This window comes from Microtus pennsylvanicus, chromosome 4, assembly GCF_037038515.1.
Source record: "Microtus pennsylvanicus isolate mMicPen1 chromosome 4, mMicPen1.hap1, whole genome shotgun sequence".
Taxonomy (NCBI): Eukaryota; Metazoa; Chordata; class Mammalia; order Rodentia; family Cricetidae; genus Microtus; species Microtus pennsylvanicus.
This window is the reverse complement of record NC_134582.1, coordinates 87319193-87332076: the sequence shown is the minus strand read 5'-3', so window position 1 is coordinate 87332076 and position 12884 is coordinate 87319193. Positions and strand designations below refer to the sequence as shown.

Sequence of the window (12884 nt, the reverse complement as noted above, 5' to 3'; positions counted from 1 at the left end):
ACCTGCAGCTGCAGGGTAGGAACAATGGCCCTTGCCCTGGTGGAGCCGGAGGAGGCTGTCTGTCCCGCTGCGGTGAATGGTAGGTCACTGCCTTTGTCTCTTTTGAGTGCTGTGACTTAGTATCACAGAGGAGGAATAATAAATGGAAAGTTGTTGGCTTTGGTTCTGGAGAATTGGCTGTTTCTCATTAAGGTATGTTGTAATATGAGCGGCGGGGCTGGGCTGCGTCCTGCCACCTGGCCACCCACACCGGCTAGCTTTACCCAAAATAATTACATGGACACTGTATTCTTTTAAAGACTGCTTGGCCATTTAGCTCTAGCCCTTACTGGCTAATTCTGATATCCCGATCAACCCATCTCTAATAATCTGTGAGCACCAGTCTTACCAGGAAAGATTCAGCATGTCTAACCTGCCAGCTTGCTTCATCACGTGCGTCTGCCCAGGAGATGGGAGCATGGCGTCTCTCTGAGCTCACTTCCTCTTCCTCCCAGCATTCTGTTCTGCTTACTCCTCCCACCTATGTTTTAACCTATGAGGCCAAGCAGTTTCTTTATTGTTTAACCAATGAAATCAACAGATTGATATGGCACTCCCACATCAAAGGTCCAGCATTGGGTGAGTGTTCCAGTATTTGACAGCCCCGTGGAAGCACACAGACAGTGCTTTGCTTGTTTCCATAGTGCTGTCACAGTGCTGATTTTACCACACACTTTAGAGGGACATACATTCAGATTCTTGGGATAGCTGATCCCACCAACAGAATTCTGTCTTGTACACCAATAATAGACAGTCGGACCTGCCTGGGGAGGCTGAGCAGTTAAGTAGTCAAGGATTCAGGTTTGAGGCTTGGCATCATAAGATGAGGGTGAGTAGTTTGCCTCCCGGGACTTTTCCGACTTCCCTTAAATGATGTGTCTTTTACTTGTGTTTGCGAATCTCTCAGAGGCACAAAGATGAGGTCCGTCTGTTGGTCCCATGACTCTGCTTCTGGCCTGGCCTCTGACGGCACTGATTTGCCCGAAGCTGTTCAGGCTGGGCTGTGGGCTCTGAGAATGCTCTTTTCTACCTCCTTATTTTATGTTCAAAAAGACTTGTAGATCCAGCCTAGTGTTAGGTATTGATGAAGAGAGCTGGAACAGATAAATCTAGACATGAATCTCACCACTAACAGCAGTGCAGAAAAGAGGCAGGAAAGAGATTGGGAAGTGGAATTACTTCTGATGGTTGGGCACAAGTTCCCCAAGTCACCCTGCTTCTGGCTGAAAACAGAGTTTGCAGTCTAGCATCTGCTCCCCAAGATTTGGAGCTCCCTTCTATTGGCCTCTTTAGCAGGAAGGGCAGATGGGAAAGGTACCCCAGGGCTAGCTTGTAGATGCTGTGTGAATATTCCTCCCAGTTGAAACCCTTATCTGGATTCCCTTCGGGAAGAATTCTTGGTTGGCTTTCTTCTGTTGTATCTCTTAGGGAGTGCTGAGTTAGACAGGTTTCTGCTCTATCAGCTAGGTCAGTCAGCACCTTTCCTGGTTGTCTGCCAGGTTCCTGTGGTCATGCCATTTCAGGTTTCAGCCTGTGCCTCTGTAATGATTGCCACCATAAACCGTAGGACCTCTTAGAGGATTTTTACTTGCCCTGGATCCTACTGCATCCTTTTTTTGAGGCTCAGCCTATCAGCAGACCTCAGCTTAGAACTTAGAAATTTCTGGACTTCAGGCATTTCTACAGGTTTGTCTGTTATTAGACTCAGAAAGGGTTCAGTCTTCATCTACTTGAATTGCTACCCGAGAACACCTACTTACAGTCCACTCCGCTGTGCTTCTGAGATAGCTTTTGTGACAATGGAAAAATGATCCTGGTACTGAGTGCTCCTTTTTTGTTCGGTCTGTATCTTAAATGACTGGGAAGCTATCCTCTTTAATTAAATCTACTCATCAAATCCTGGGATCCCAGACCAGCACCTTCTGAACTGAGGTGTTCTCCAGTCCTTTGGTAGCTGTTTAAACCAGTACTGTGAGAGTGTGTCAGACCCAAGGACGTTTTTCTTGTTGTTTTTATAAACCTGCATTGTCAAAGTTATTTTTTAGATGTAATTGGAAAAACCCGATGTGCTTGGCCAAAGTTGTATACAGCTTCTCAGCACCCTGGGGCACTGCTGGCAGCACCAGCATGTCCACCATCCTTGCATACTGTGTCTGTCTGCGATACTTCGTGTAAAATTAGATTTTCCTTGTACTTGGGCTTTTATTTTGTAAGAAGAGAAAGTTGGGAAAGCTTTTCAAGTTGTAAGGAAAAGTCACTTTCTCAACCTGAGAACTCTATTCAGAGCCCTACTTTGCTGGAGAACAAGCCCACATTCTACAGTCTCCATTGTTCACTGCTAGTTAGTGCTCTGGAGGCGGTGTGCTGGGATCGCACATTTACGGGGATGCTGTCACCTCCTAAGAACAGTGTGGCTTGTCACCATGGGGATGCCATTGGTCAAACACCTGTGACAACCAGATTTATGCCAAGGCTCAACTCTGTTTTCTTTGTTTCAGGGAAGATCTGTTTCGCTAACAACTTTTTATCGAACAGCAAGGAACATCATGAACATGTGCTTCAGCAAGGAGCCTGCGCCAGCAGAGATCGAGGTGAGCTGGTCCACTCCATACACTCTCCCGTGACACTAGAAGGAGCCCTCAGGATTGGTGTAGTGTGAAGGGCCACAGAGGCTGGGGTTGTCCTGTGTGTGCTGGGGTAGCCAGGCATTTTCTCTTGAAAATGAAGACTTAGTCCACTGAAGACTGAGATTCCATGGCCCCCTGCTGGAGGGGTCTGAGGGGCGTGTCTGGGTTCCCATCACTGGTCCAGCTAGCAGTTTTCGTCCTCAGTAAACTCCTTTCCCCAGTCCTCCCTGTGTGTTCTGGAGGAGAATGTCATGGTGTGCTTTTCTCCTCTCCCGTTCTTCATGTAATGGGATTGGCAGGTCACCGTTTTTGTGCCATTGCCAGCTCTCTCTTGGAGTTAGTGCAATGCTGGAAATACAGTGAGCTCTTGTGTGCCCAATTAGCGGCTGTTAGTGAGAGGTGATGCAGGACGAAGGCAGTCCTGTTTGTTTACGTTCCCTGGCCACAGCCCAGTAGAGTCCCTAGGACCCTACAGCTGCTGACATAGGAACCCAGCCGTAGTTGGTTTGTAAAGGGAGAGGAGCCAGTTCATTCAGATCCCTGACTCAGAGCATTCGTAGCTGGGAAGAGGAGTGTGTTGAGGGGTGCAGTTTCTCCTGATGGACTCTGATCTCAGGGCTTTGGAAAATTCTATTTACTGATCATACACTCTTCCCATTCCAGCTGTGTGACTTGGGGTTTGAGACCCTCTCTCAGATCCATGCTCAGCTCCGTGTAGGATGGCCATGACATTGGGCTGCTCCGACACCCGTGTGGCCATCACAGGTGCTTCTTGATGCCTCATGACACTGTCAGACATGCCTGATGAGAGGGCTTAGCCGTGGCATCTCCAGGAGCTGCTGCTGCTGCTGCTGATTATTGTCCATAGCTCATTTTACAGGCTTTTGTGTAGGAATTCTTGAATTCTTTTTCCTCAGAAAGACTACATTTTTCTGTAGTCTTTACCTGAATATTTAGAAGCAAAAGGGAAGGTTTTCAGAAACTCAGATTTCAGTTTGTGCTTGGTGGTGCCTTGGACTCTGTCTTATGGAAACGGCAGGGTCTTTTCCTCTCCTGTTGGACAGGGACTTGATTTGGCAACTGCTTATGTGGAATGAGTCCTTGTGTTTCTACTTGAGGTTGGTGGCTGTTTGTCTGCCTAAGCTCTGCTCAGTCTCTGAGTCACAGGCTGTTCTTTGTGGGCAAGGGTCCATTCAGGAATGGATTGCATTGCTTTATGGTTTGTGGCTATTTTCCTTTTAGAAAGGCCCTTCTTGTGAGGAGTCACTGTCCCTCGCATTCCTGGGAATTGAGTTGCAGACTGATCCTGGGTGCTCATTGGCTGAGTGTCTTCTCCACTCAGGTTCATGTTCAGGTGGAGGGAGGGAAAGCTGACTGGAAGAGGAGGTGGTGGGACCATCTCAGCACAGCTTGCTTCCTTCTTGACTGCAGCGCATTCTCAAACCACTCCTTGTCCCTAGCCTTCCAGTTCTAGTGGAACCTGCTCAGATTGTAGCCTGGCTTTACCGTGTATATCATGATATACATGATGAGAGGACAGTTTGGAAGTACTCTCCTTTCACCTTTATGGTTTGCAGGGATTATACTGAGGTCACCAGGGTCTTTGGCATCCATACCATATTGCTAACTTAGTTGCAGCAGAGTACTGATCAGTTTGGAGACTGTGGCAGGGAGGAATTGTGAGTGTGCTAGGCTTATTTTTTATTTTTCAGGTGGGAACATAGGAAGTCTTCAACTCCCCCCTCCCCCCAGTATTCTCTCTGCTTTTTAATTTCATTCCCACAAACAGATTTTCTTTTCTAACATGCATTTCACCCTTTTAACTGTTTTAAGATTTCTGCATGTTTGTCTGTGGGGTTGTGCTTGCCATCGCACATGTGGATGAAAGAGACAAACTGTAGGTGATACCTTCTACCTCGTTTGACACAAGGTTTCTGTTCACTGATGCCTATGCCAGGCCAGGTGCCCTGTGAGCACCTTACCTGATTGATGTATTGCCCTAAGTATGCTGGTATCACATATGGACACTACTGCATCCAGTTTTACTTAAGCTTTGGAATCCACACTTCCTTTCACTCAAACACTGTGACAGGCGTTTAAGCATACATTTCTATGAGATTCACATCAGCGATAACTGTCCCAAATCATAATTCAGTTCTCTGAGCCCCTTACAGACTAACCGTGCCCTCTGCCTGGTAGCCTCTGGTCTGCTTTCTGACTCTAGTACCTGCTGCACAGACTGAGCCCATGACCCTGAGTGTGCTGCCCTCAAGCTTTAGCCACTGCCTCAGGGTTTCTAACTGTTACAGCCACATTCAGTTTCTCCACTCACTCACAGTACGTGTGGGTGGCTTCCCCTGACAGTGCCGTCATCCCACGTGTCAACTGTTTGTCTGAGGGTGTGTCCTCAGGGAGAACAGCTGTACCATTCATTGCCTTAGGTTCTGCAGGAGTTGCTTATGGGAGTCTCCTCACAGACACCTTGTCCTGGATATAATGTTCCAACTGTGTCTTGGGCTTCATGTACCAAATAGACCATGACTGGCTTCCTCTTCTTTACAGCAAGAGTACTGGAGGCTAGTGGAAGAGAAGGACTGTCATGTGGCAGTCCACTGCGGAAAAGTGGACACTAATACCCATGGCAGCGGGTTCCCGGTGGGAAAATCAGAGCCCTTTTCAAGGTAATGGTCTAGGATTTTGTTCATGTTTCAGGGACTAGATAGTGCACTTCCCCACCAGCCTGTTACACCCCCATTTTTTCCCTCTGCAGGCATGGATGGAACCTCACCGTCCTCCCCAATAACACAGGGTCCATCCTGCGTCACCTTGGTGCTGTGCCTGGTAAGCATGACTACAAACACCCCTGTCCCCCCTTTCATAGCAAGAGCAAGGCCAGGCTGCTTCTCCTAAGGCCTGGCACCTTAGCTGCAGAGTACATGTACTGACATTTTAACATTGGGAGAGAGGGAGGAGATTGCAATTAAAGTCTCGAGAAAATGTGGACCCCCACCTGTCAAAATCTAAAAGTCTGGTGAGCCTAGTTTAACTTGGAGTATTAAAAAGGGGTTTTTAAAACCGAATCCTAAATGCTCTTTTTGCCAACAGCCACAATAAATGGGCCAAGTAGTAAGACTGCTTTTGACTTAGGCAAAACAAAATCCTATGGAGGTTCTGGTTGCTGTGAATTCTTTGGGCCTTGGAATGGGAAGCCTGAGAGACTCCTTTCCACCCAGGCCAGAAACTTTGTATCCCACCTGCTGACTGTAGACGCACTCACGCCAGGCTTCTCAGTCCCTCGGGCTTTACACATTCGTTCTCAGCTCTAAGGGTCAACAAGCTAGTGGATTCATTCTGTGTAGCGAATGGGGAAGCGCAGGCATCCATCTTTTTCTTGGTGTGGTATGTGTGGGAGAGGCAAAACCGCGTTTCCCCCCGGAGGAAACTTTTAATGGCCGTCACACTGAAGCTCTGTTGCTCTAACATGACATCTCTTCTCTTACATTGTAGGAGTGACTATTCCTTGGCTAAATATTGGCATGGTCTTTTCTACCTCATGCTGGTCTCGAGACCAAAATCACCTTCCATATATCGACTACTTACACACTGGTGCTGACTGCATTTGGTGAGTACTGACCCACAGCAGTGGATGCACGCTGCCCTAGGCATCCCACTAACTGGTGCTGTAAAGGGCCCAAGCCTGCAGCAGCTGGAAGAAATGCACTTTTTCCCTAGCCAGGGCATGTGCTTTCTACCTCTGCCACAGGAGGTTGCGGGGTAGCAAAAGATGTTTTCTGTTCTTGGCCTTTTGTGTTGTTCTTTTGTGAATTGCCTGCTTACTCTGCTTCCCTTCTGGGGCCTCCCAGTTATGTATTGTGGAATTCTAAGAGTTGATCTCATGGCAGCATTCCCACAGTGCCATGGGGGGCTCGTCTAGATGGGCAGCTTCATCTGAGTGGCCTTTACAAGAGCTGAAACATTGAGCAGTGTGTTCTCTTTGTTGGTCCTCTGAGCTCTGTGTTGAGCAGCAGGTGGTGGTTGACTGCATATCGTATGCCATCCCATCTCAGTCTCACGGCATGCTGGTCTCAGTCATCTCCACTAACTGCTAATTTACCTAATGGGGTGACAGAATGTTCTTTATTAAGTAAACAGTCTTCAACTGATGTCTCCTGGAGCCCATGTGGACAGCAGTTTGCTAGTGTGGGGTACAAGTTGTTTATGACCTGATGAGCAAGGAGGAGGTCTTTGTGTTGTTAAGTGTGATCTCCAGTGTCCTGTGGGGCTTGCTGGGGTGCGGCTGGTGGTATGAGTCGACATGTGGAACCGGATCATAGTGGTCACGAGCCAGAGAGCAGCCAGCAGCTGTGGAATGCTGCACCCCTGTGGACAGTTGTGTTTCTTTGAGAATCTATGGCCGAGGTCCCACTCGGTGCAGATGCTTCTGTGGCTAACACTGACCTGTGGCATGGTTATGTGAAAATCTTAGTCGAGGTGTCTTAGTCAGGGTTGCTATTACTGTAATGAAACACCATGACCAAAAGTAAGTCGCTGGTAGGGAAGGGTTTATTTGGCTTAAACTCCCACATTATCCATTGTTTATCATTAAAAGCCAAGGCAGGAACTCAAGGACAGAAACCTGGAGGCAGGATCTGATGCAGAAGCCATGGAGGGGCAAGATCCTTACTGCTTGCTCTCCATGATCTACCTGTTCAGCCTTCTTCCTTATAGAACCCAGGACGACCAGTCCTGGGATGGCACCACCCAGAATAGGCTGTGTCCTTCTCCATCAATCACTAATTAAGAGAATGCCTTACAGGCCTGCGTACAGCTGGATCTTCCGGAGGCCTTTTCTTAACTGAAGTTCCTTCTCTCAGATGTGTCAAGTTGACATAAGCTGTTCAGCACGGCAAGCTTGAAGTGGCATGTGTAGGTTATTTTAATAGCTTGAATGTGTAGTTGAAGGGGTTGAAACTTGAGATTCTGTGAGCTGTTTTTCTTGGTCTCTTAACAGCATAGATGAAAGTAGAGCCAAGGATATGATCAGAGAACTGTATGGCACATAGTTTTCTTACATGTAATATATATTAGAAACTCAGCATTTCAATCATGCATTAATAATGGCTTTGAAATGATATAAACATTAAGAAACATGTGGCTGGTACCTTCTTTCAGCAATTGAGGCCGTGATTTGCTGCAAAGAGATACAATTGTGTATTTGACTATTGAATGTTGAGAGGTAGCTGGCCAAACTTGTGTCTGTGTTTGGGGGAGGAGGGGTCACTGGCAGCTAAGGCTGACAGATCTGTCTGTGCTCCCATGTTATCAGTGGTGATGAGAGATTTGATGTCTGCAGCAGCCCCAGGGCCTTTTAAGACCCCAGTCTACCATGTTAGCCATTTGTTTCGGCAGTAGTCATTCAGACAGCTGACCCTGTCCTGCAGCTGGCTCCCTGTAGTTCATGAATAGGCTTCTGTTCATACTTTTGCTCATAACCATGTGAACCAGGAGGATCTTGTGGTACAATTGGCATTTTCTTGATGGTGGGCTACGTGAGGCATTGAGATAGAGCCAGGAAAATGTTCAACTTCTGCTACTGCTGTGAGGTCTAGATTCTCCCTTTGACTGAGTTACCTGTATTTATTGCCTTTTCTCCCACTGAGGGCTCCATAATCTTTAGTATGTATGTCCTAAACCCACGGCGTTCCTCGTGGTCACTCTCTGCTCCCATGTTAAGACTCTTATCTTCCTTCTCTAACCACAATTCCTTCAAGCGGGGTTCTGACACACTGGTAGAGGGAGAGTTCCCCAGGTCTCTGTTGATTTCCTAGTTTCCTGGGAAAGGAGCTGCGTGTGTGCACACTGAGCTTGGTCCTTTCCTAGGTCTCTTCCTGGCCAGGAGCTTTAGGTCTTCCCTGGTTGCCCTGGCTAGGGGCCCCCATGTACCCATGTTTTCTTGTTAGGAACAACATCAAATCCTGTTCCTATGCTTGAGAGCCAGACAGTTCTTTGCAGTGTCAGAGAACTCACATAAGCTGAGGGGGATGCAGTTGTGTGTGTTTCTGATTTACAGGAGGTTTAACTATATCTGGCTTTGGTTTGAAGGTTTTTTTGGCCCACCTTGTGGGTCAGATCTGCATAAAGTGAGCCACGTGTATAAGGCCGTGTTTGTGGTTTGGCTTTGTGCAGGGCAGAAGCAGCCAACAGTGACAGAGCAGGGCACTGGGCCAGCACTACAGCTCAGCTGCCCTCTCTGAGGTTGGTCCATGACGAAAAAGGTCCCACCAAGTATCTCCTGTGTTTCCAACATCCCAGGTATTGCATTCCTGCTGAGGAGGAGAACAAGCTGGAAGGCGTGGTCCACACCCTGCTGCAGGCCAATGGTACCCCAGGGCTGCAAATGCTGGAGAGCAATGTCATGGTAGGTCTGTTGTCACCCACACAGCAGGGAATTGATTATGTTGGCAGCTCCTGACAGTGCTGGCTGGGGGAGGAAGTGCTCCAAAAGGGTTGAGGTCCCAAGAAGGAAGGAACTATGGTAGAAACCTCTTAGACTACCACTGGCTTGTGCTTCATGATTTTGTTATTTCCTGAAGGAGAACTATAATCTGGTTCTTTTGCGGCCCCTCCATCAGGGTTCCTGTCAACTGAATGTCCACATAACCTGGCTGGTGTCCTTATGCCACGGGACATGGGTTTGCCTGGCTGATCAAAGTGGGCACATATCTCAGTTGGCGTTATCTCTGCAGATCTCCCCAGAGGTGCTGTGTAAAGAGGGGATCAAGGTCCACAGGACTGTGCAGCAGAGCGGGCAGTTTGTTGTCTGCTTCCCGGGGTCCTTTGTGTCTAAAGTGTGTTGTGGCTACAGCGTCTCAGAAACAGTGCACTTTGCTACCACCCAGTGGACAAGTATGGGCTTTGAGACTGCCAAGGTAAGCAAGCAGTGCAGGTGTGCCGTAGGCATTGTGTAGACGGGATGCACTGCGAGTGTGAAGTTCATGTTGGAAAACCTTAGCCCCTGAGCTCCTTTCACTGCACTGTTGGGTGGAGATCCTCAAGAGCTGGCTGGAAAGTTTTCTCTAGGAAAGGCTTTATCAAGAAGGCTTTTGACTTCCATTACCAGCCATTCCGCAGTTGTGGGGAGGCTAGTAATGGAATACATAGAACATCTCTGCCCATTCTGGGTTGTGCTGCTGCCTTGTGGCCGGCAATGAGGTGCTAGCTAGGTCTTCTCTGGAATCTGGTGCTGTTCTCCAGGTAAGCGAAGTGGCTACACAGCTGATAGCGATAATCCAAGTCCAGTTGTCACTTTAGAAATTCACACAGCCTACCTGCCACTATGGACCTTGGCTGCTCATTAACTCATGGAAATAGACCCTTTTGTAAAGGTGACTCCTCTTTCAGGAGATGAAGCGCCGCCATATAGCTAAGCCATTCTCCATGGAGAAGTTGCTCTACCAGATTGCACAAGCAGAAGCAAAAAAGGAAAATGGTCCCACCCTCAGTACCATCTCAGCCCTTCTGGACGAGCTCAGGTACTGCAAGATCCTAAGACTTCAGGGGATGCAACAGCTGGTGGCAGAACAGGGCTGAGTAAGCTGGTAGTAGTTCCCAGAACTGCAGCCCCTCTGAGGCTTATATGTTGGGAAGCCCTTTTTTGTTCCCTCTTGTCTTCCTGGAGGATACTAGGCCTCTGAAGCTCCTGGTGAGCCAATATGAAGTGTGTGATCTCAGGCTGTCATTCCTCTTTATGGTTGATGGTGGACTCACCTTTTTGTAATACTTTGCTCTAGGCATTAGTGTTGGGGTGGTAGTTAGAAGAGGGGCTCACCATGTCCAACCCCAGGCTCTCTCCAGATAGAGACACACAAACCATCGAGTATTATAGGCACCAATATTACCCGACTCTGTTGTGGTGCTAGTTTGTCCCCTTAAGTTGACCCAGCTTGTATTCCACACATGTTGAAGGTGTTTCTCAGCTTCACACAGGCCAGACAGTCATTGAAGGACAGGGTGTGTATTGTACCTGGTTCTCTGTGTTACACTCTGACCTCACTTGAATCCTCTTGAGGCTTCCCTCTCGGGGGGAATATGTTGATGGGAAACATAAGATGCCCACCAGCTATATAAAATCTTCAAGGGTAGGCCTAGCAAATAGGTAAAAATCTGTCCTTGACTTTGAGCAAGAATATTTGTAATCTTGAGCAAAATCCAGTCACCCCATGGCTCTCTTGTCTGAAGTACATGGCCTCTGGCTGGGGTTTCAGGAAGGTTTGCTAGGCTTTTTACCCCATGGCCTGTCTGTGTTGTCTTGGAGAACAAGTCTAGTCTAAAGGGGTTATGGCATGTTCTCTGGAAGAACCAGGTGTCCATTGTGGGCATGCAACCTTCTCATGGTGCCTGTCACTCACCTACACAGGGATACAGAGCTGCGACAGCGCAGGCAGTTGTTTGAGGCTGGCCTTCACTCTTCAGCCCGCTATGGCAGCCATGATGGCAACAGCATGGTGGCGGATGGTAAGAAAAAGCCTCGAAAGTGGCTGCAGCTGGAAACGTCAGAGAGGAGGTGCCAGATCTGCCAGCATTTGTGTTACCTGTCCATGGTGAGTCTATCTGCACGTGGGTTCCATGCTAACCTACCGTGGGTCCCAACACCAAGCCTTCATCCAGCCCCTGGCCTCCTCAGACCATGGTAGCAAAAGCAAGAGTCAGCTGGCCACAGTAAGCCACCTTGTGTCTGTAGTCATAAATCAAGAAGAATGCTGGTGCCCCGCCCCCACCCCTCTAGTTTTTATTCCCCCTAGGTTCCACCATATTCAGTTAAACATTTTGAAAAACATCCTCTACATACCCAGAGGTATTTCATCTGTGTTTCTAGATTTTGTAAGGCTGGCAATAAAGATTTACCTTGATGGGGTTTTATTAATGCTAATAACTTACATTGCTCAAAACTCTTTGTGATTAGCCCTTGGAGTCATTGAAAGGGGCAACCAGTTCTTCTTTGTTGCATGGAAGCTTCTGAGAAAAAGCCTTTAAAATATTTTTTAAAAGCCCAACAAATATTTGCACCCAAGTGTCAGAACCACTGTTCCTATTTATTATAACATCCAGGTGATAGGACCCGAGGTCTCATGAAGGGTGAGATTACATGTGCCCTTCTTAGGCCCCCCAATGTCAGTGTCTTTTCATGTGACTTCAGGTAACAGGGCACATGCTTGGGAGGCAGCAGCATGATGTCCTCAGGGGTAATAAAGATTAGGAGCCTGGCCAACATATTTTGGTCAGAAACTCCCCAAGTCTGAATTCTAAGCCTTCTAAGCCAATACCAGTATATTTTGTCCCACCTCTATGATGAGGTGCATAGATCTGGATGGGCTTGGAGAGCTAAGGTAGGAGCTGCTCCTTTCTTGCCTCATTCCCCACCTTGTTGAAACCTTGTTGGTTTCTCATCAGTTTGCACTGTTGTAAGTCACTGACCACTGCCTTAAACTCAGCTTGTATTCTTTCCCTAAAGGTGGTTCAGGAGAACGAGAATGTTGTGTTCTGTCTGGAGTGTGCACTGCGCCATGTCGAGAAACAGAAGTCTTGCCGTGGGCTGAAGCTGATGTACCGCTATGACGAGGTCAGTTCTGACTTGGGCAGGGCCCTGGGTACCATAGAGGCCTTCTTAGCTCAGATGACATTAGCTCAGGGCCTAGCCATGCTTGCAGAACGGAGGCTAAAGGACTTATAGTGGACGCTAGCCATCCATGTCTAGACTGGAGAGATGTCAGATCCTCAGTGCCCAGTCTACAGAGTGCTCGTACCTTTGTCAGATTCTGTGCGTTTTCCACATGGCAGGTTTGCTTCTTGCACAGGAGGTGCTTGTCCCCTGAGATGGCCCTCCAGGGCTATTCACCCTGGCACCTGCCTTGATAACTGCATTTTGGGAATCAACTCTACCTCCACGACTACTCAAGCTCTCCACAGAGCATTTTCCTGTCTCCTGAGCCTGTTAAATGTGGGTCAGAAAAAGTTGCCACCAAGGCCATTTCTGGCACAGTTCTGATTGCCTTTTGGTGGCACTGCCAGCCTCGGTACTCTTCACCTGTGGCGGTTCTGCACACAACAGAATGATTGTCAACCTTCCTGGCCAGGCAACTTCTATAGCTTTTTCCCACTTTGCCTTTCGGGCTGGGGTTCCTAAGGGCGACATTGGCCTTTAGGTGGCATTGCTCAGTG

General features: G+C 48.1%; 1 protein-coding gene across 3 annotated transcripts in view; it reads left to right on the top strand.

Moving 5' to 3' along the window:
- Positions 1-12884, top strand: part of Jarid2 (jumonji and AT-rich interaction domain containing 2) — a 190070-nt gene that overhangs the window by 171679 nt on the left and 5507 nt on the right. For all 3 annotated transcript variants that reach the window (XM_075969774.1, XM_075969773.1, XM_075969772.1), the window contains 9 exons: positions 2538-2630; positions 5229-5347; positions 5437-5507; positions 6174-6288; positions 8979-9084; positions 9413-9595; positions 10068-10198; positions 11083-11266; positions 12178-12285. In XM_075969774.1, coding sequence (XP_075825889.1) covers positions 2538-2630; positions 5229-5347; positions 5437-5507; positions 6174-6288; positions 8979-9084; positions 9413-9595; positions 10068-10198; positions 11083-11266; positions 12178-12285 — 1110 coding nt within the window. The remainder of the gene's footprint in view (positions 1-2537; positions 2631-5228; positions 5348-5436; positions 5508-6173; positions 6289-8978; positions 9085-9412; positions 9596-10067; positions 10199-11082; positions 11267-12177; positions 12286-12884) is intronic.